At 32.2% G+C, this 20065-nt stretch overlaps 1 protein-coding gene across 2 annotated transcripts; it reads left to right on the top strand.

Moving 5' to 3' along the window:
- The first annotated feature begins 9749 nt into the window (after positions 1–9749).
- LOC139490862 (uncharacterized) lies at positions 9750–19627 on the top strand. Of its 2 annotated transcripts, XM_071277939.1 has the most exons (4): positions 9858–10170; positions 11731–11760; positions 12779–12901; positions 18741–19627. In XM_071277939.1, the coding sequence occupies exons 1-4, from the start codon at positions 10038–10040 to the stop codon at positions 19514–19516; spliced, it is 1062 nt and encodes a 353-aa protein (XP_071134040.1). In that variant the 5' UTR covers positions 9858–10037; the 3' UTR covers positions 19517–19627. The 2 variants fall into 2 exon arrangements, with proteins under 2 accessions (XP_071134042.1, XP_071134040.1); XM_071277941.1 differs by lacking the exon at positions 11731–11760 and having other exon boundaries at positions 9750–10170.
- Positions 19628–20065: the final 438 nt, after the last annotated feature.

Raw genomic sequence — 20065 nt, 5'->3', positions numbered from 1 at the left:
CGAAATGGTCAGTTGACCCCTTTAGGAGTTATTGCCCTTTATAGTCATTGTTTACCCATTTTTCGTAAATCTTAGTAATCTTTTACAAAAATCTTCTCCTCTGAAACTACTGGGCCAAATTATTCAAAACGTGGCCACAATAATATTTTGGGGTATTGAGTTTTAAAAATGTGTCCGGTGACCCGGCCATCCAACCAAGATGGCCACCACAGCTAAAAATAGAACATAGTGGTAAAATGCAGTTTTTGGCTGATAACTGAAAAACCAATGCATTTAGAGCAAATCTGACAGGTGTAAATCGTTAATCAGGTCAACATCTATCTGCCATGAAATCTTCAGATGAATCAGACAACCCGTTGTTGGGTTGCTGCCCCTGAATTGGTAATTTTAAGGAAACTTTGCTGTTTTTGGTTATTATCTTGAATATTATTATAGATAGAGATAAACTGTAAAGAGCATTAATGTTCAGCAAAGTAAGATTTACAAATAAGTCAACATGACTGAAATGGTCAGTTGACCCCTTTAGGAGTTATTGTCCTTTATAGTAAATTTGTAACCATTTTTCGTAAATCTTAGTAATCTTTTACAAAAATCGTCTCCTCTGAAACTACTGGGTCAAATTAATCCAAACTTGGCCACAATCATCTTCTGGGTATTTAGTTTTAAAAATGTGTCCGGTGACCCGGCCATCAAACCAAGATGGCCGCCACGGCTAAAAATAGAACATAGGGGTGAAATGCAGTTTTTGGCTGATACATATATGTAACTCAAAAACTAAAGCATTTAGAGCAATCTGACATGGGATAAAATTGTTTATCAGGTCAAGATCTATCTGCTTTGAAATTTTCAGATGAATCGGACAACCCGTTGTTGGGTTGCTGCCCCTGAATTGGTAATTTTAAGGACATTTTGCTGTTTTGGGTTATTATCTTGAATATTATTATAGATAGAGATATACTGTTTATAGCAATAATGTTCAGCAAAGTAAGATTTACAAATAAGTCAACATGACCGAAATGGTCAATTGACCCCCATGGAGTTATTGTGCTTTATAGTCAATTTTTAACAATTTTCATAAAATTTGTAAATTTTTACTAACATTTTGCACTGAAACTACTGGGGCAAGTTCATTATAGATAGTGATAATTGTGAGCAGCAAGAATGTTCAGTAAAGTGAAATGTACAAACACATCACCATCACCAAAACACAATTTTTTCATGAATCCATCTGCTTCCTTTGTTTAATAATCACATAGACCAAGGTGAGCGACACAGGCTCTTTAGAGCCTCTAGTTTGAATATACATAAACTATGGCATTGTAAACAATTTCTTTAAAGCAGTTAAAAAAATCATCATACCAGTATTACTTAAATATGAATGTTTAAACAAAAAATCTCTTAATAGCTTGTTAGAACTATGAAAACTGAACAAAAACATAAAAAAAAGATATAGTCTACACTGTATAACAGTTTTAAGTCATATTCATTTAAAGACCTTGAACCTAATTATACTATCATCTAGAATCAACAATAATCATTATAACATTTTTTTGTTATAAATTTACACTTTGTTGAGTCTTTAATAAACACTAAAAGTATTGATTTTTTTTTTATTGTAATTGAATTTGGGAAAACTAATAGTTATATATCAGGAGTACAAAATTTCATTTAACAATAATGCTAAACAAAATACTGTCTTATTTCCTTGAGCGTTATATATTGCAGTAAATTGTTCGTACATTTAAACATGGCATCTCCACTTTGTGTTGCAACAGCCTCTAACCGACGTCAGTTTACCATCTGCGAGAAATGTTGCAAACCCAAAAGCGTTAAAAACAACAAATGCGTCTGTGTGGATCTCTATTGAAACTCTAATATCAATACGTTCCATTTTACTGACAATATAATGAATAGGGGCAGTCATAACTTTTTCTTGTTCATTTAAAATTTTGCCGTATTTCTGCAAAGTTTAGGCTCATGATTAAAACGCTTTATGACATGTCCGGTTTTCAATTGTGCAATATTTCTGTTGTCTAATAACGTAAGTTGTTTCTAAGTTAAATAATGGATTAGCAACAGATCTGTTTCCATAGTACTAATACAATTCATCTCATATGCATCTTTGAATTTTACGTGTTCAAGCTCTTCAACATTGTGACAATTCTCATATGTCATCTTTGATGTACGTGTGTGATCTTGATTTGCACAGGGAGTCCATGGATTGAGCCAGACAGAAGGTATCTGATTTTCGACTATGCGGCAGTACGTCCTGTTCCTTGTACTGTTCTATCCTCGACATTCGACCAGTAATGATCGACTACAATCAATAGAGAAACTTCAAACATTGGGTCATGTGAGACCGGATTGGTTAATTTATTTCAAGCCATAAAATACTTAAATTGGTTGTCTTATTTACATAGCTGTTCATTGATACAGATATTTCGGATACAATAAAAACATTGATGAGTAAAAAGTAAAAACACAAAAATTTTAAACTCCGAGTAAAATTAAAAACGGAAAGTCCCACATCAAATAGCAAAATCAAAAGCTGAAACACATCAAACGAATGGGTAATTTTCCGGTACTTGTAGGTAGGTAAATGGTACCAGGGTTAGATGTCGGACTTTTTCGCTCTCATTTGTGTAACTGACAAGTTTACGTTCTTCTGTTCGTTATGGCATAATTCACCATTGTAGCTATTTTTCTGTAATGAAAGACCTATGTGCTCCCTCGTCAAATAATAAGTTTGCGTCAGAACACTGAATGCCTGAACTTACTTGCGCTACGGCTGTTTTTATTAATGCGTTAATTATTCTATGTCTGGGAGTGAAGAATTGTGCCCGTTGCGTTCGCGTTGTGCTGTGTTTCTTGAGTTGTGATAATATTTACATTTGCGTTATTCTGTTTCATTTCGTTGTACCTCGGCATCGCATAAACTAGTATGGTGTCGTTTTTTACATTCCTGCAATAGATGTGATTAACATTATGAGGTATAAGACAGTTAAAACATAAACAGTAAACTTCGTATAAACAATTATTTCTTTCTTACAATGTTGACATATCGGTCTTCAAGCTTGACACTATCGAATATTCATAGAATAAAAAGGATTGAATGCGACATCTTCCTGAATATATTCCATCTGTACATCATAACTTTATATGCATTCATGCCATTTTTATGTTTTTGTTTTTTTTGTTGTTGATAGAGTCAATTGCAAGTTCAAGTTCAAATATTTTATTATCAATCAAAGACATCCATTACATGCAGAATAATCAAGTTAAATATGGAACAAATAATGACAATAATTTAATTTAATTACAATTAAAAGATTTAACAGTCATAATTACTTGAGCGATGTATCTTGCATTAAAATTGTACGTGCAGTCAAACACGGCATCCCTATATGCGATTGATTGCGGCAACAGGTATACTGAAGCATTTCATAAAATCATTACCTAGAAAACATGGATGACCGTACTCCTTGTACGATGAGTATAAAACTTTCAGCAAATAGTAAATTGCTGCATGGCGGATGTCAAATTGCTAACTGGCTAAAACTCAACATACCAAATATTAAATCATTTCCTTTCATAGAAACCTGGAGACATTGATGAAAACTAGTTTTCTACCATAAGTGTTCCGGCTGGACAGACGGACGAGATGACGAACACAGTCGATCGGTTACTTTACTGTTTTTCTCGTGCCACACAGGTAAAAGTACAACGTATTTTAAATTGTATAGAGACCTATAGTTGTTAACTTTTATGGCATTTAGTCTCTGTTGGACAATGGTCTGATTGGCAATCTTACCACAACTTCTTAATTTTATAAGAATATGAAAATAAACACTCTGATTTGTACAACACTGATGAGATGAGCTGGATAGTTTATGTAACCTTACCAGGGCAAATTAATCTAATCCTGAACCGACATCAGTGTAAGTTAACTTCTGCAAGTAATGTGACAAACACAAAAACGTTAAAAATATTTTAAATATCCCTCCTACTGTATGGTTTGCTTAAAACAATAATTTGGAAACATAGATTACTACTATCAATCTAAATTTTGAATATTACTTGAAACTAAATGTAATTCTTATAAACATGTATTTAAAAGTTTCAGCGAAAAATAAACCAAATGTCTGTTATATTAAAGGTAACTATAATGGCTGTTTATTACAATAAAAACATTCTATTGCAAGAAACGAATATGTAGGTGAAATATCCGAATTTAAAAATGCTCAAAATACAATATTAGCTTGAAAAATTAAACATCGATATATATATAATTATCAAAAACACCAAATGTAATCGCGTTTCTGAAATCAGTAGACAAATGAATGGTTGCTTACTTTAATTTGCACTGTTACTCAACAAATTAATGTTACATTGGACTTGTACTTGTCTATAGATTAGTGATATAATAAGATAGAAGTAGTAAACTCTTCTTAAAGTAGTAAAAGTATAAGATTAATTTACAAACATGTAGCTAATCACATTATCAAATGAATGTTTTCGAGGGAACAAAAGTTTAATGTATAATGTCTCGCCACTACACGCAGATTTTAACTTAATATTGACTATGATTTTTTCTCTCGCAATGTGACGTTACTATCTTCAAGCTTTACTGAATCGATTATAGAAGAACGGAAGATATAATGTGACATTGTCGTGAAGACATTTCCGCTGTACATCATAAATTTATATAAATCAATGTCCTTTAGAAAAAATTCTTACTGTTGATAGATAGATTCAAGTTCAAGTGCAAATATTTTAATTAAAGATGCCAATTAAAGACAGAATAATCAAGTTAAATTTGGTACAAATGATTACAATGATTTGATAACAATTTGTTTAACATCTTATACATCTTAAACATCTTATTTCCTTGAGCTTTGTATCTTGCAGCAAAATTGTACGTGCATTCAAACACGGCATTTCCAGTTTCTTTTGCATCTGTTTGTAGTGATGTCATCTGAAAGTAGTTAAAACATAATATTAATTTACAAACATGTAGTGCATTTTATTCATTATAGATTTTTTCCCTGCAAATTAATAATTACAGTTTAAATAGTGAATATATATTTTTTCGATATTCAGATTCAGTTCAATGTTTTCGAAGTGCATACCCAATTTGTGTGTGTACAGTGTGTACCACATTTATGATGTTATTTCTTCACAGACAGAAAAAAATATTGCAACATTAAATAATTGTAAATTTTTTTTTACCAATAACATTGTCTTTGATCATAACATGGATAATAGGATTGCATTTGCAGTTTGAAAAATTTATAAAGTTAAACATTGAAAACGAATTTCTAACAAACTTAATTTCAGGAACGGAATGAAATTATATGTATCCGTAAAAAAATATTTTATACTACAAAAGAAATAACGCTGCATGCATTTAAACTGAGAAAAAAAAAAGATTGATTCCACATTTTTTTTATACAAAATATCTTTGGTGTAAAGTTACGAAAGCTAGCTGATATTCATAGCAACAAAACAGAACAAAAGAAACTTAAAAAAAGAAGTCAAGACATTAATAAGATGTTTTACAAACACGAGGGGAAAAAATTATCAGGTTTTTGATGTAAACAATAATTGTAAAACATGATTTATTTATTAATGATTCACTGCATGAATTTCCTTGTCCTATATAATGATCTATAAGAAATCCTTCATAAAAACTTACATTGCTTCATATATGTCTTTATAATATCACTATTGTTTTTAAAGATATTTTTTTTTTTAATCTTTATAATATACAATCGTATTGTTTCCGCACTTAGAACAAAACGTGCCTCGGTCAAAGCTTTTACAGCCCTGTCAAATTACAAAAAGAATTGAAGTCATAAACTGCAAGTTCTGAATAGTAAATAACAATGCGAAATAAGACTGTACTCGTATAAATGAATCTAAATTTCAGCAATCTTCATCGAAATAAATTACATTCTTAACTTTTTGTTTTCGTAAAGAAAATATGAATTTAAAATAAACAATCATCAAGTATGAGTTACGCTTATGAAACGACAATTCAACACCCAACGACACTCGACATGCCCTCCACAATAGAAATCACAAAAGTAGCAATGTGAAGGAATTTCGTTGTTGTATACCACCGAGACAATTGGCGAGAAATATGCACGACAAAAGTTTCCAGTTACCGTCGGCATCCAGTGATACCGCAAATAATCGGTCATCCCTAAGAAATATTAGGGATAAGTACACCCTTTCTCCGTTCTAACAGCACCACAGGGTGCTATAAACAGTTTCGTACTAAAAACTAGGGGTATTTCCCCAGTGAGATTTACATACTGATGGAATTCCCTGCTATTTATATACCACTAAATGAAATAGTTGATTGTTTTTTATGTTCAATGTGAAAAACATATATTGAAGTTCAATTAAAATGCCTCTTTTGTAAAGATTTAAAAAAAAAAAATGTTTTTGTGACTTCCTACTATATGAGAGGCAACTCCATAAACAGCTGATTTTCACCTGTTGCAAAAAGCACTTTATTGTGTCAGGTAAGATAGCTCCTTTCGGAGCAGGCGAACGTAGGCTGAAACTACATTTTCTTAAATCAGCCGGATAAGCTCTTCGAAATGCATATTATAAGAAATCTCAAATATATGCACAGGTTACTGATCCGTGTGTCCAAAGGTGGTCTGTTTTTAAGGGTTTTTTAGGGGGAAAATGCCTAATTTCCAGCTGATAACTTGTACCAATTTGCATGTTTAAACAAGAGATGTTGGATTTTTTTTTATTTATTCAGAAAGTTCATAGAATTATCTTTCCATTGATGTATAGATATCTATATAACTATGAATATCTGACTTCTGCATGATGGGTCAACTATTACATGCCCTGTTACAGAATGACGTCACGTAAAAAACTGTTGATTGCACCCACAAGTAAAAGCTTTCAAAAGGATCGGTGTGACAACTGTGGTTCCAATTTAAATATTAAGGACGAATGGTGGGTCAGTATATGCACAAACAAATCCATCTCAGTACAATACATTCGTTGATTGTGGCCATTGGAAGCAGAAGCAGAATCAGATGAAGAATCGACATCAAGGTGGTCTTTCCAAATTCTGAATTTAATTAGTTTATCTCCCTTGACATTCACATGAAGTCTTTGATTGTTAATATTTCGGATCAAATTAACGATATAAATTATGATAGTGTTATGCATGATATATATTGATTACGACCACAAGCAAAGTCGGCTTTGAATAGCTATACAAACCTAGTTGTTTGTTCATCTGATAACATACTTTTTTGAACAATTAATTCTAAATTATGTCATACATACATAAAACATGAACTGCGACTCAACATAAAAAAAGACAATCCATGCTTTACTAGATAGAATGCAATATATTGAAGTCGACATGTCGAAAGAAAGTCGTGTCGTACCACAAAAGCGACTGTCGAGAAATATGCAAGACAAATATCTCCAGTTACCAAGCAGAAGAAAGAAAAAAACAGCAAGTTTGCTTTTTTAAGTCTCAATGTTATTAGTTTATCTGTATCCGATTGGATATTTAATGCGTTTCCCTCGGTTTTAGTTTGTTACCTCGATTTTGTTTTTTGTCCCTGGATTTATGAGTTTTGAACAGCGGTATACTACTGTTGCCTTTATTTGCATATGGCTTCCTTTAGTGCCAATACTATGGATAACTTCAACCAAATACAGTATGAGGATTTTCATCGGTCTTATATAATCCTGAGCACAAGCAACGGAAGCCCTTTAAATAATTTTACAATACAGGTCGTCGTAAACCAGTTCGTTCCATTCATTCAGGTCCTAGATAACCCAATTTTGCCATTTGTATCGATGTGCTACTATATATATATAGCTCTCTGTCGTACAGTTGGGCTTGTTCTAATCCCTATTTCAGAACTGTCAGAATAATTTGTATAAGAAGTGTTCTTTGACTATAATAGTTCTATAACATTTCAACATCTGAACAGTTATATCCTAGAACAATTCTACCCTAGAACTGATACATGACAGAACTGTCAGAATCTGTTCTAGAGAGAACCGGCCAAAAACATTGTCTAAGTGTAGAACTGTCAGAATCTGTTCTAGAGAGAACCGGCCAAAAAAATTGTCTTAGTGTAGAACCGTCAGAATTTGTTCTTGTGTAGAACTGTCAGAATGCTTTTCAACTTTGTTCTTTGTTTGGCCTTTTTAAAAATTTTTGATTCGAGCGTCACTGATGAGTCTTTTGTAGACGAAACTCGCGTCTGGTATAAATATAAAATTTCAATTCTGGTATCTTTGATGAGTTTATTCTATAGAGAACTGGCCAAACATGTCCTAGTATAGAAATGTCTAAATTTTCTAGTGGAGAACTGTTCGAATATTTTGTAGAGTAGGATGTACAAACATATTTGAATTTACAGTTAGAAATATCCGAATCTATGATAGGGTGATTCTTTCTAAGATCATTTAAAGGTAAAATCGTTTCTGTCAGAAACGGTGGTAGGATAACTATTCTAAAGATTGTTCAAACACAACAGGTGACATATATGAAGTAGGATCTGCTTAACCTTCTGGAGCACCGGATATCAACCCCAGTGTTTGTGTGGTTCGTGTTGCTAAGACTTTAGTTTTCTATGTTTTGTTTTGAGTACTATTATTGGTCTGTTTGTCTTTTCCTTTTTTAGACATGGCATTGTCAGTTTATTTTCGATCTTTGAGTTTGAATGTCCCTCTGGTATATTTCGTTTGTCTTTTTCTAGAAAAGTTCGTCTGGTATTTCGAAGTTCGAACTGACCCAATTTATATACCTCACATCTCGTTCGATCGTTCGTTCGTAATGATTGAGTTTTGCGTTTCTTTTAGCGATGCGGTTTTTGTGTTAAAAAATATTGGGTTTAGGATCTTCATATGTTGTGTATACTAGTACATGATACAATACATTCCATACATTCTCTAGCTTTGTTTTATCTTAAGATTCATACCAATAGATCAATGAAGATAGCCATTGATTGAGATCGGGAAAGATAGCCATTGATTAGCCCATTGATTTTATACGGACACATGCTTTATCTTAAGTTTTGTAAGTTTAATCTGAGGTTAAGATGATTTATTCTTACCAACTTTTTGATAGACAACTTCGTCTTAATGATAATACTTATACTTTCATGATTATATCTGATTTAAGCTTTTAAAATTATCGCACTCATGTTACAAGCTTACTAGCTTTATGAGTGTTTTTCTTTAGGGCTACTTACAAACAAAAGATAAAGGAAAATATACTAAAATACAAAATGGAAATTATTGAATGAATTCCATTGTACTTTAGAATATCGTGGAAACCACAGAGAAGGAAAACAGAAAAGTATTTTAGTGTGGTGAAATTATTTTGTTGTTGTCTATTTTAAACCCGTGAAGAGCCGTCCTTTATTGACAAACACTTTAAAAACAAATAAGATCATCTTGGAACGTGAGCATTTAGTGTTTTACATAGTAAATGTCTTGGTAACCTATCGGATCACCTCGGGTAAAGACATTAAATGGCTTACAGATTGATGCGTGAAGAAACAATAATGGCTCTCAACCGGAAACAAAAGAATCACAAACAATCAGACGCAAATAAATATTTTTATCAAAGTCTGAAACGTCACGCAATTACTTGTGTATATTAATTAAAATACAATTTGATTTTATACAATGCAATCTTTCTTCAAAATCATGGACAAAATATTTTACAAGTTTACAACGCGATGTTCGTGGATGATATTGGTTAGCGACAGAGTTGTGGACGTGTGTCCGTATCGTCTGCCAAAAAATATTCAAGAGATCGGACAAAAAATATTTTGTTGAGAGCATTTAAATATATTGCTTTTATGAACATTTTAAAATGAAGAATCAAAATGTTAACAAATACAAAATCAATGTGAAAACTTGAAGGTCTGCAATGAATTTTTAATATTATTGGATATATATGTAAAATAATTATTAACTTCGTTTGAAATATTCTTTGATATTCTCATGTTGATCACAAAGTTGATTTTATAATGGATTCTCGTATGGATCTGGAATCAGTGTCCCTAGATTCAGAATTCCGTGGAACACCACTTCACAGTAGTCTGAGTTTCATTAGCGTCCAAAGTTTATCATCTGCTAGGGGATCAACACCGCTTACAAAACGTAAGTATCTCTAAATATAAAATTGTCTATGTCCGATCACTTTCGATGTTGGGACTTAAAATGATATATATATATCATGTAGATATTGTGCAGTCTTGAATACTGTTTTACAGTTTTAATTTTGTACATTTGATAAGTGGTTGGTTGCTTAGTCATGGCTAATATCTTATAGATAGCGCGGACGAAAATAAATTTAACACTGCTCTTTTGTCTAGGTTTTGCACACTCCAGCTTTTCCTTGATTTTTTTTACCTCACTTCACAACATTGGAATATCTATACCTTGAAGAAAATTAAAGGCTATTAATCCTTTGGAACTGAAACGTAACACTAGAGGGATTACTTGTAAAAAATCAGGAACGATAATGCATCGCCGCCTTTTATTACCCAAAATATGTACATACGAGCACTCTTAACCGTCTTTGTTTATTTGATTGTATTTCTTATTGAAAATCAAAATACTGTAATTAAAACTTCAACGTACTTAAGTTATCTGGGCTTTAAAGCACGTCTAAAAAAAGTCTTTACTACTTATAACATGGTGTGCACAAAGTAAGAAGTGCACTTGTAATGCATGTTAACTTTCTGAAGCTTTGGCCTTCTAAAGATTGTGTTGCTCGGTCTTTAGTTTTTATGTTGTGTTTTGTAAACTGTTGTTTATCTCTATATATATAGCCCTTTTTTTTTTTATCGTTTGCCAGTTTTCGTTGTCGGTTCGATTTCGACTTAGGAGTTCGACTATCTCTTTAGTATCTTACGCTACTCGTTTGCAATCATTTCGCTAATATAGTACTTACGTTTAGAGAAGACACTCATTGTATCGAACCAAGGCATCACCAAACCACATACTTTGAAATTGTTATTTGCTACCTTCATAAGTCAGCAGCCTTATGGGCTTTGTTCATTGTTGAAGCCTGTATGGTGACCTATAGTTGTTAATTTCTGTTTCATCATGGTCTCTTGTGGAGAGTTGTCTCATTGACAATCATACCACATCTTCTTTTTTATATCTAGATATGTAATTAAGAGCCAAGATTGATCGACTCACAGTCAGAAAAAATGTGTCCATATGTCATTCTACGGATTCTGATACTTTATTAACTATTATTGTTAAATTTAATTCAGTATGTTGGGTTTCTCTGATTACATGAAAATAATATCGTGTTGAATATGCATGTAATATGTGTCGCTGGACGTTGCATATTCATCAATTGTTAATATATACTACTAAGCATAAATGATTGGTTATCATACATTTGTTTATCATGAAAAAATGTTTTTTTCTATGTTATATTTGTATCTCATACATGTAATAGTGAAATGTTAATTTGCTTCCAACAAGACAACATCCGATACAGTATTATGTATTCCACCAATGATTCTTATGACGTGGAGAAGCAAGCGTTTTTCTATTATGTGTTATATTATTAAAATCTGAAAGAACTATGATAACCCCGCAACACATGCATGTGCTTGCCCAAGTCAAGAACTTTGTCAATGGTTTGATTTAATTCAGTTTTATTCATTTAGAAAAAAAGCCAGTAACACGACTTTATTTCAGGTAGAAAAGATAAAACTTTTATTAAGGATGGTAAAAAAAGAATTTTTATTTATATAACAAAAATATAATTGCACGAAATAGTTTTTATTAATAATTTTACATTAATATATTTGTAGATATGCATTAAAATTCTATTAAACATAATTTTATTATGTTTTAATCTTATTGGGGGAAAATTCCACGAAATTAGTATTCAAAAGAACAAAGCTGCTTTACTGTTTGACTGTCGCATGTTTTGGTAAAACAGGTATATGTCTAACTTTGATTTCAAATAATAATAGTTTCACTTTTTGTGAAAAATCACTCATCTAAATATAAAGCGATCAAAGTTTTGTTGCATGAAATCAAATTGGACAACACGTATTTTATTACAGTAAAAATCGCCCTGAACATGCATGAAATGTTTGCCACTGGACGTTAAGCAATCATGTTAGAGGAATTTAACAGAATAACTTACCAATTTTTCACTTCTCATATTATTCCTACTAAAATTTACGTTAACAATATTAAAATAATGAACCAGTAGTTGATTGTTTCTGTGTATTTCATTAAGCTTAAGCACTTTAAAATCTTTTTATTATAACCTTTATTTTATTAACTTGCATGCTTTTGTTTTGAAATATATCACATGCATGTAACTTTTTAGTATAAAGATAATGGGTAAAAGTATACTTAGGGGTATTGATTTCACTCTTCTTAAAACTCAGTTAGGTGAAAAAGTTTTATTGTAATGTCTTGTTTGCTCCGTGTACAATGTTTCAATTGTTCAAAATACAAATGGATCAAACACAAGTTTTCTACTTGGGAACTTCTTCTCCGAATGTTCCTCTTGTTTATCGATTGTACGTTTATTTATTATTTTTTTCAATGTTTATTGAAAAAAAATTATTGGATCATTGAATGTTATTTCTTTTGTTCTGGTCTGATTAAGACACATAAACACAAAAAAATAAGTAGAAATTACACTTTATCTTGTTTTACTTTTATTCTGTAATAATAAACGTTAAATTATCAATCAATTGTTAACGTCACAATGATAACGTTGCAGGTCGGCGTTACTATGACGCCACAACGCCGATGGAGAATGACTACGAGGTGCCTTTACACCGACTACAATGTCTTCGAGGATTGCATAGCAGTGGTGTCCTACAGATAGGAAACAAAGATACAGGTACATGTATATTTTAACATTCATTATCAAAAAGTCGTTCCAAAATGGTTTAGATGGCAAGTAACCATATTTTCATTAGCAAGCGGGAAACAGGTTGCTTAATTGGTGGAGGAACGGACAAATATTCAAGATATAATCTCTCTTATTTTACACCTTCTGCTCTTCTTGTGAAATATGTAGTTTGAAATTAAACCTTGACGCGTTTGAATACTGTTAAAAAATTATCTGCAATCGCAATCGATAAACGAAATTTCTCTTTCGCTTTTTTTCTTTTTCTCTCCCTCTCACTAACCCTGACGGAGTCCATATTGAATGATATAAAATTCCGTAGTTTTATCCCTGGGTTGGGGGAACACGTACATGACCATTACTTTTATCACTTGACCACAAAAATATTCTGTACATGTAGCGTTGTGCATATGGAAGCACATCATTATGTCAACTATGTTGATCTTATCTGATTTTAATTCTGATCATAATCTAAAACAAGATGATTATCTAACTGATTAAGAAGTTACTATTCTATAAACTATTTCGCATCTTTTTAAATTTAATTACTCACACAAACAATAAAAACCTCCGAATATTTTAATTGAAGTGATTTAAAGGTTGTTTTATACAATACAGTATATATTTATAAATCGAACTTATCACATTACTTGTCTATAACATTATGTAGCTTATGTGCAAAGTTTGAAAAGGCTCATAAAGGAAAATATAAAAAAGACATCTTTTTATTTCTAAGATTCTGAACAAATATATCGGGAAACATCGGTCTGAAGGCATGTTACCGCACTTCAAACGAAAATTCTGAATTTATGTATGCCCTTTTTTAATTTTTGAACTTAATGGAAATTTAAAATAATCAAGATTGCTTTTGGAAGCCTATGGCCAATGAATCAATTATCATAAATTAAATCTTGATAGTTTTTACGATAGTTGTTTGGAGCTAGTATGTATCATGAAATGATTGCGTTAAGTTTTCCGTCCTTTCCTCCGTAACAGTTTGTAAGAATAGCAGATCTTTGGAATTGTATCATGTTTTCAAGCCTTGAGCAATGTAAGTAAGCTGTTGTTTCTTCTAACATTGAAAATACCAATAAATTAACAATAGTGAAAGGAATACACTTTTCATGAATAAGTCTGCTTAGAGGCGAACATTCTTCATAGAACACATTTGTCAAATTTCAAATTATTATTTTATTTCATATTTTATTTTAACTCGTTAACTGGGTGATATTGTAATCGAGACTTTTAGTTTGCTTATACAATTTTGAGTGGGGTTTGAAATAAATCAATTGTTTAAGTTTATATCGAAATCATTCTTGGAGCGAGAAGTCTGTTGAAATGTTGTTAACCCGATTTGATAGTTTAAATAACGATTTTCGAAAAAGTCATACATTTTTTTCTAAATATTAAACACAAAAAATTGAAAGATGTTACAATGATGAAAGGAGTACATGTATATATTCTTTTTAAGTTAAAAGAGAGAATACGAACTAAAGACGACACACAATTAATTCTTTAATCTACGTTATTATAAAGCTCATAGTGCATACAATTTCCACGCCAATCGAGTATGCTACAGAGTAATTTGAAAAACAGTTTTATTAACCGGATTTTTGTGACAAAAATGTCGGTTATTGAATTGGGGATGTACGGCGGGCGGGCGGTCGGTCGGGCGGGCGGCAATCAAATGTTGTCCGTGCATTAACTCATGAACCGTTCAACCAAAGCTTTCAAAATTTTAATATGTTGTTACTGACACCTAAAAGAAGGTCAAGTTCAATAATGGCGATTTTGACTTTTACAGTTCAGGAGTTATGGTTCTTGAAAGATTGAAAAATGGAGTTTCCAGTCGTGTCCGTGCATTTACGCATGAATTGTTCTACCAAAGCTTCCTAAATTTTAATATGTTGTTACTGATGACAAAATGGAGGTCAAGTTCAATAATGACGATTTTGACGTTTACCATTCAGGAGTTATGGTTCTTGAAAGATTGAAAAATAGAGTTTCCAGTCCTGTCCATGCATTTACGCATGAACTGTTCTACCAAAGCTTCCCTAATTTTAATATGTTGTTACTGATGACAAAATAGAGGTCAAGTTCAATAATGACGATTTTGACTTTTACCGTTCAGGAGTTATGGTTCTTGAAAGATTGAAAAATAGAGTTTCCAGTCCTGTCCATGCATTTACGCATGAACTGTTCTACCAAAGCTTCCCTAATTTTAATATGTTGTTACTGATGACAAAATAGAGGTCAAGTTCAATAATGACGATTTTGACTTTTACCGTTCAGGAGTTATGGTTCTTGAAAGATTGAAAAATGGTGTTTCCAGTCGTGTCCGTGCATTTTCTCATGAACTATTCAACCAAAGCTTTTAAAATTTTTATATGTTGTTACTGATGACAAAATAGAGGTCAAGTTCAATAATGACGATTTTGACTTTTACCGTTCAGGAGTTATGGTTCTTGAAAGATTGTAAAATGGCGTTTCCATTCACGTTGTTGCATTTACTCATGAACCATCCAATCTAAGCTTTTCAAATTTTAATATGTTGATACTGATGACAAAATGGAGGTCAAATTTGATATTGACGATTTTCACTTTCACCATTCATCAGTAATGTCATTTAAATAACTCGGGTCATGTGTGCATGCTTTTGTATTTCTCATTGAATACAGAAAGCTCAGTAATCACATGACCAGAGTTATTTAAATGAGTAAAGTCACATGGTACAATAAAACAGGTTTAGAGCACATGTCTAATGTTTTTGTTTTGAATGGAAGGCTGTTACACTACTCATACGAACTCCATTGAGTATTTTATATTAAAATAAATTGAAGTAACATAGAGACCTAATGAGTAACTTTTTTGATTATAGGTTTAAAATTATGATATGCATAGTCAGAGTTCGTATATATCATCCATTAACATACATGAAGAAAAAAAATATTTATCTTTAAAAATGAAATTTTAAGAATTATTTTTGAAGATTTATAGAAGTCAAACGGACTTTTTATAGTAAAATGGTTCAACATTAAAAAATGAACAATTAGTAAAATCAATAGGTCCGAGACCACAATTGTCGTCCCTTGATTTTCGTTGTTTTCGCGAATATAGTCCCTAGTGTTGACAGTGGGTTACTTGCTATTAATTTTTATACCCCTTCCAAATTTATTTCTCCATGTTTGATGCCTCAAATTGCAAGAAGGGTGGTGAAATTACTCTGAAAAAAATTTGGGTCCAGAATTTTAAAGGAAAGTAGTGATTTGGTCCATCTTAAAATGGTTAAAAATTAGCACTTCGGAAGCTGTCAAAAGATTTCAAGACGCTATAAACATAAAATTGTCCATATTTTGAGTTAGAGCCGATGAAGTTTTCTATAATTTTGATATAATTTGTCCCAAAAGTAGTACAACACTGTAAAAATTTCATTGAGAAAGCGCAGGTGGGATTTTTTTTTAATTTTCATTTATGTTCTAAAAGAAATGCGCTACGTATTAATTGTGGTCTCGGACCAATAGTCGAATGTGTATACTAACTGAAAGAAACAAACTGACCAGCGGGACGAGACCTCTTTAAATCTTTCATAGTCTTCGAAAATTTACACACATTTTAAAAGTGGAAATATACGGTGAAAGTTGATTAAACATGACACGAAAACGAAAACCGAAAAATCTAATTGTAAATCCTTAAAATATTTATTGAGTAAGCTTAGGACTGCAATACAAGAAATTTTCATGAAATTTACTATGGTGCGTTGTATACATTTAACGCTGGCAACTTGTAACCATCAAGCATGCGCAAATATTTTGTACCAATATTTTTACTTCACTTTAAAGTAGTGTTGTCAAATCGTACACTTTTTCCTAACCGGTTACTCGGATAATCGTTCGACCGATTAACCGGTTAACCGGTAGTTTAAGTTGGTGTTTGAAAGCTTTATCAATAGTACCCTACACATAGATAAGATGAGGTATGAGTGTCAATTTGACAACCTTTCATCCAAGACATAAATTTACGCTTATGGAATTAAAGTTTGTCCTTTGGCATTATAAGGCTTGTTTGTGAGGATTCCTAGCGAAGTTTGACTTTTAATAATCGAATACACCGTATCAACTATATAGCGGTTGTACCAACTTCAGATTGAAAAATAAAAAAAAACTTCTTGATCTCGTAGAATTGAATATGTCTGAAACCGATTAGTCTTTCCTTTTCTCTTGTTGTCTCCGAAAGTAATGTGGAGCGTTTCAATTTGAAATGATTAATCATTAAAAAAAAAGAAGATGTGGTATGATTGCCAATGAGACAATTCTCCACAAGAGACCAAAATGATACAGAAATGAACAACTATAGGTGACCGTACAACACGTTTCTTTACTTTGTTTGCTTGTTTCTTTAAGTATGTTACTCGTACTATCATGTATACATTGAGAACATTCACATTGATTTGCATTTCTTAATTTTTGAGTTAGCATTTCGTTTAAAATAAGACTAGGCCTAGCACTACGGAGGTTGCATATTTAGATGTAGGTTTTACACAATATTAGATCAAAAACGAAATAATGAAGTAATTAGTAAAATTTAATCGCATCACTGATTTAAAGTTAATGCTAAAAAAACATGTAATACTAATTATGTTTCTTTAAGATCCTGCCCGAGCTCTAATTAATTTTATTTTTTAGGATTAACAATAGCAATCAATATACTGGACAATTGATCTGTCAAATTAATTACCACGACGACATTTTTTTAAATAAAACATAAATATATATTGATTTCAATATCAAATCTATCAAAATTGAAAAAAAAGTCCGGTTAACCGGTTAGCGTTTTTGGTATTCGGTATTTGGTCGTTCGACCGGTTAACCGGTTAACCGGTTAATCGTTGACAACACTACTTTAAAGAAATATAGTAACTCACTGCGAAACGACCAATAAACGGATTGATTTCAATAAAAAATAATCATTAACGGATCATTTTGTTCAATACTATGCAAATCTTGTCTGGCAAAACAGCCGTTGAACGTCAGAGTAATCTCGGACTAGCACTGTTCGTGAATTGTGATCGAAACGTCAATTTCCTACAATGACAAAGGAAATACATTGTGTGTATTCTGTCGTTAGACATGTTGCCTCTTCAACGTCCCCACCTAAAAAGAAAGAAAATTACTAAAGTTTTCGCTATTATAAACCCGCGTCACGTGGTGTCTCCTCAATCTGGCGCGAGAGTCGCGCGCCGGACCTGAAATAAAATTAAATAAAAACTTCCCAACTAAATATAAAACTTTACCATGCCAAGAAATTGCCTCCGTTGAAATTCTGCAAATATCCCATAGAGCAAATTGCATGGATGATTAATATTGACCATTTGGTATATGACCGTGTTCTAAGCGACATGTACATAAAGGTCATAAATTAATTTGTTGAATGAAATCAAATCTTTAACTACTAATGAGTGCCGTAAGAGGTCTACCGGAATTTTTAGCTAGCATTTCTTGGCATGTGCAGACCCATCGGTGTCCTTGAGCTGTTTTCTGCTCTTTGGTCTCTTTGACACATTCCCAATTTCCATCTTCAATTTTATGTTCAAATGAAATTAATCCTTCCAATTGTGTAATAATATGAGATTGATCATTACACTCTTTATAGATAATTCTAAATCAAGGAACCTGTTCTACTCCAATACAGTATGCTCTATTTACTGCATACACTTATTAAAATTATCAAATACTCAGTAAACTAAAATGACGGCAATCAGACGTGATTAAATAATGATTCATGAGTGTTTTTTGGTTGATCTTTCATTATGATATATATTTTATTTTTTTAGATACAAAAACTCGTCGTGTGCTGGAAGATTATTTCAAGACCTCGTCACATTCAATAAACTCAACAAAACCAAGAAAAGATTTTCCTAGTTTGAGGTCAAGGTCAAAACCTTTTAGTAATTTGAAACAAAGACAAATTGAGTTATATCTTCAGAACGACCAATATAGAGCTCATAAGACAGACATCGGTAGAAAATCAGTATCTTTTGCGTTCTCAGGAAATAAAAGGCCAGTAACAGAAAATGTGAAATTGAAAAGGCCAATCACAGAAATTATAACATCAAAAAGGCCACCAGTGACTGTTTTACAGCAAAATAGTGAGAAAAGCAATGTCGTACGACCATATTCCGATAAATTGTTACTACGCCGACCGGTAACTAAAACGTCACAGTCTTTAACAGTCGATGATGATTTGTTTATCAGTATAGCAAGTTCAGTTCAGTTAAAACCACTAAACTTCAAGTCTTCTAACGACCAATATATATTCTATACTCAAAACTATCCATTGTTGTTGGACGCACATGCCGAAGAAAAGAAAACCATTAAGAAACGAACGCCAACACCGGAAACAATGGAAGGTGCTGATCTGAAACGAACGCTGCATTTAAATACCCGGATGACGGAGTTAGAATCAAGTTTAGAAACATTAGACAAAGAAACAGAGGACGTAGATTTCAGGACAGTGCTGAGAGATGATGTATTTTATCCAAATCGATGGCCTTGGAATGAGAAAAAGTCCTCTGGTCATGATATTGCAGAATCTCCACTCGCCAAATAATCTATCACTCAGAGTTCCTTGAGTACAAAGACTAATGATACATGTAGTACTATTGTTATGCAAAATTGAAGGATGAAATATAAATTATTAAATGTTCATACAGATTTTCAATATGAAATTAATGAATTAGCAAAGGAAAATATAAAAATGTCTGAAGCAGTCAGTCTATTAAATTTTCGGATAGGTCACTATTAAATGGCAACCGAATGTGATATGGTTGCGTACTTTGGTTGTGGCACTGGTTAGTTAATGATAAGTGGTATTATTTTCATGACTTTTTCTGATCTTTGATAGCCTTTGTTCAATTTCTTCTTAAATTTTCAAGACGCGCACGATTTATACGCACCGGAGATTACCTCTATTTTTGTTTGGGTTCGTGTTTACAATGATTAAGATTAGAACACAATGTTGAATGCTGTACTCCTTTTTTTTTTTGACATTTTGACTTCTGTGTCTGTTTTGTTAACGCATTGTTGTCAATATGATTGAATTTGATGCGACTGTCATACAAGTGAGAAGTTCAGCTTGCTATAAAACTAGGTTCAATCC

Source organism: Mytilus edulis, chromosome 10 (assembly GCF_963676685.1).
Source record: "Mytilus edulis chromosome 10, xbMytEdul2.2, whole genome shotgun sequence".
Classification (NCBI taxonomy): domain Eukaryota; kingdom Metazoa; phylum Mollusca; class Bivalvia; order Mytilida; family Mytilidae; genus Mytilus; species Mytilus edulis.
Note: the sequence above shows the minus strand (reverse complement) of the source record. Positions and strands in the feature narration are given on the sequence as shown.

Bases quoted from the DNA above. Each gene is read 5' to 3' on its own strand.
- LOC139490862 (XM_071277939.1), top strand. From the start codon at position 10,038: ATGGATTCTCGTATGGATCTGGAATCAGTGTCCCTAGATTCAGAATTC. The intron at 10,171-11,730 runs GTAAGTATCTCT...ACTTTATTTCAG, and splicing joins ATCAACACCGCTTACAAAAC to GTAGAAAAGATAAAACTTTT. The intron at 12,902-18,740 runs GTACATGTATAT...TTATTTTTTTAG, and splicing joins GATAGGAAACAAAGATACAG to ATACAAAAACTCGTCGTGTG.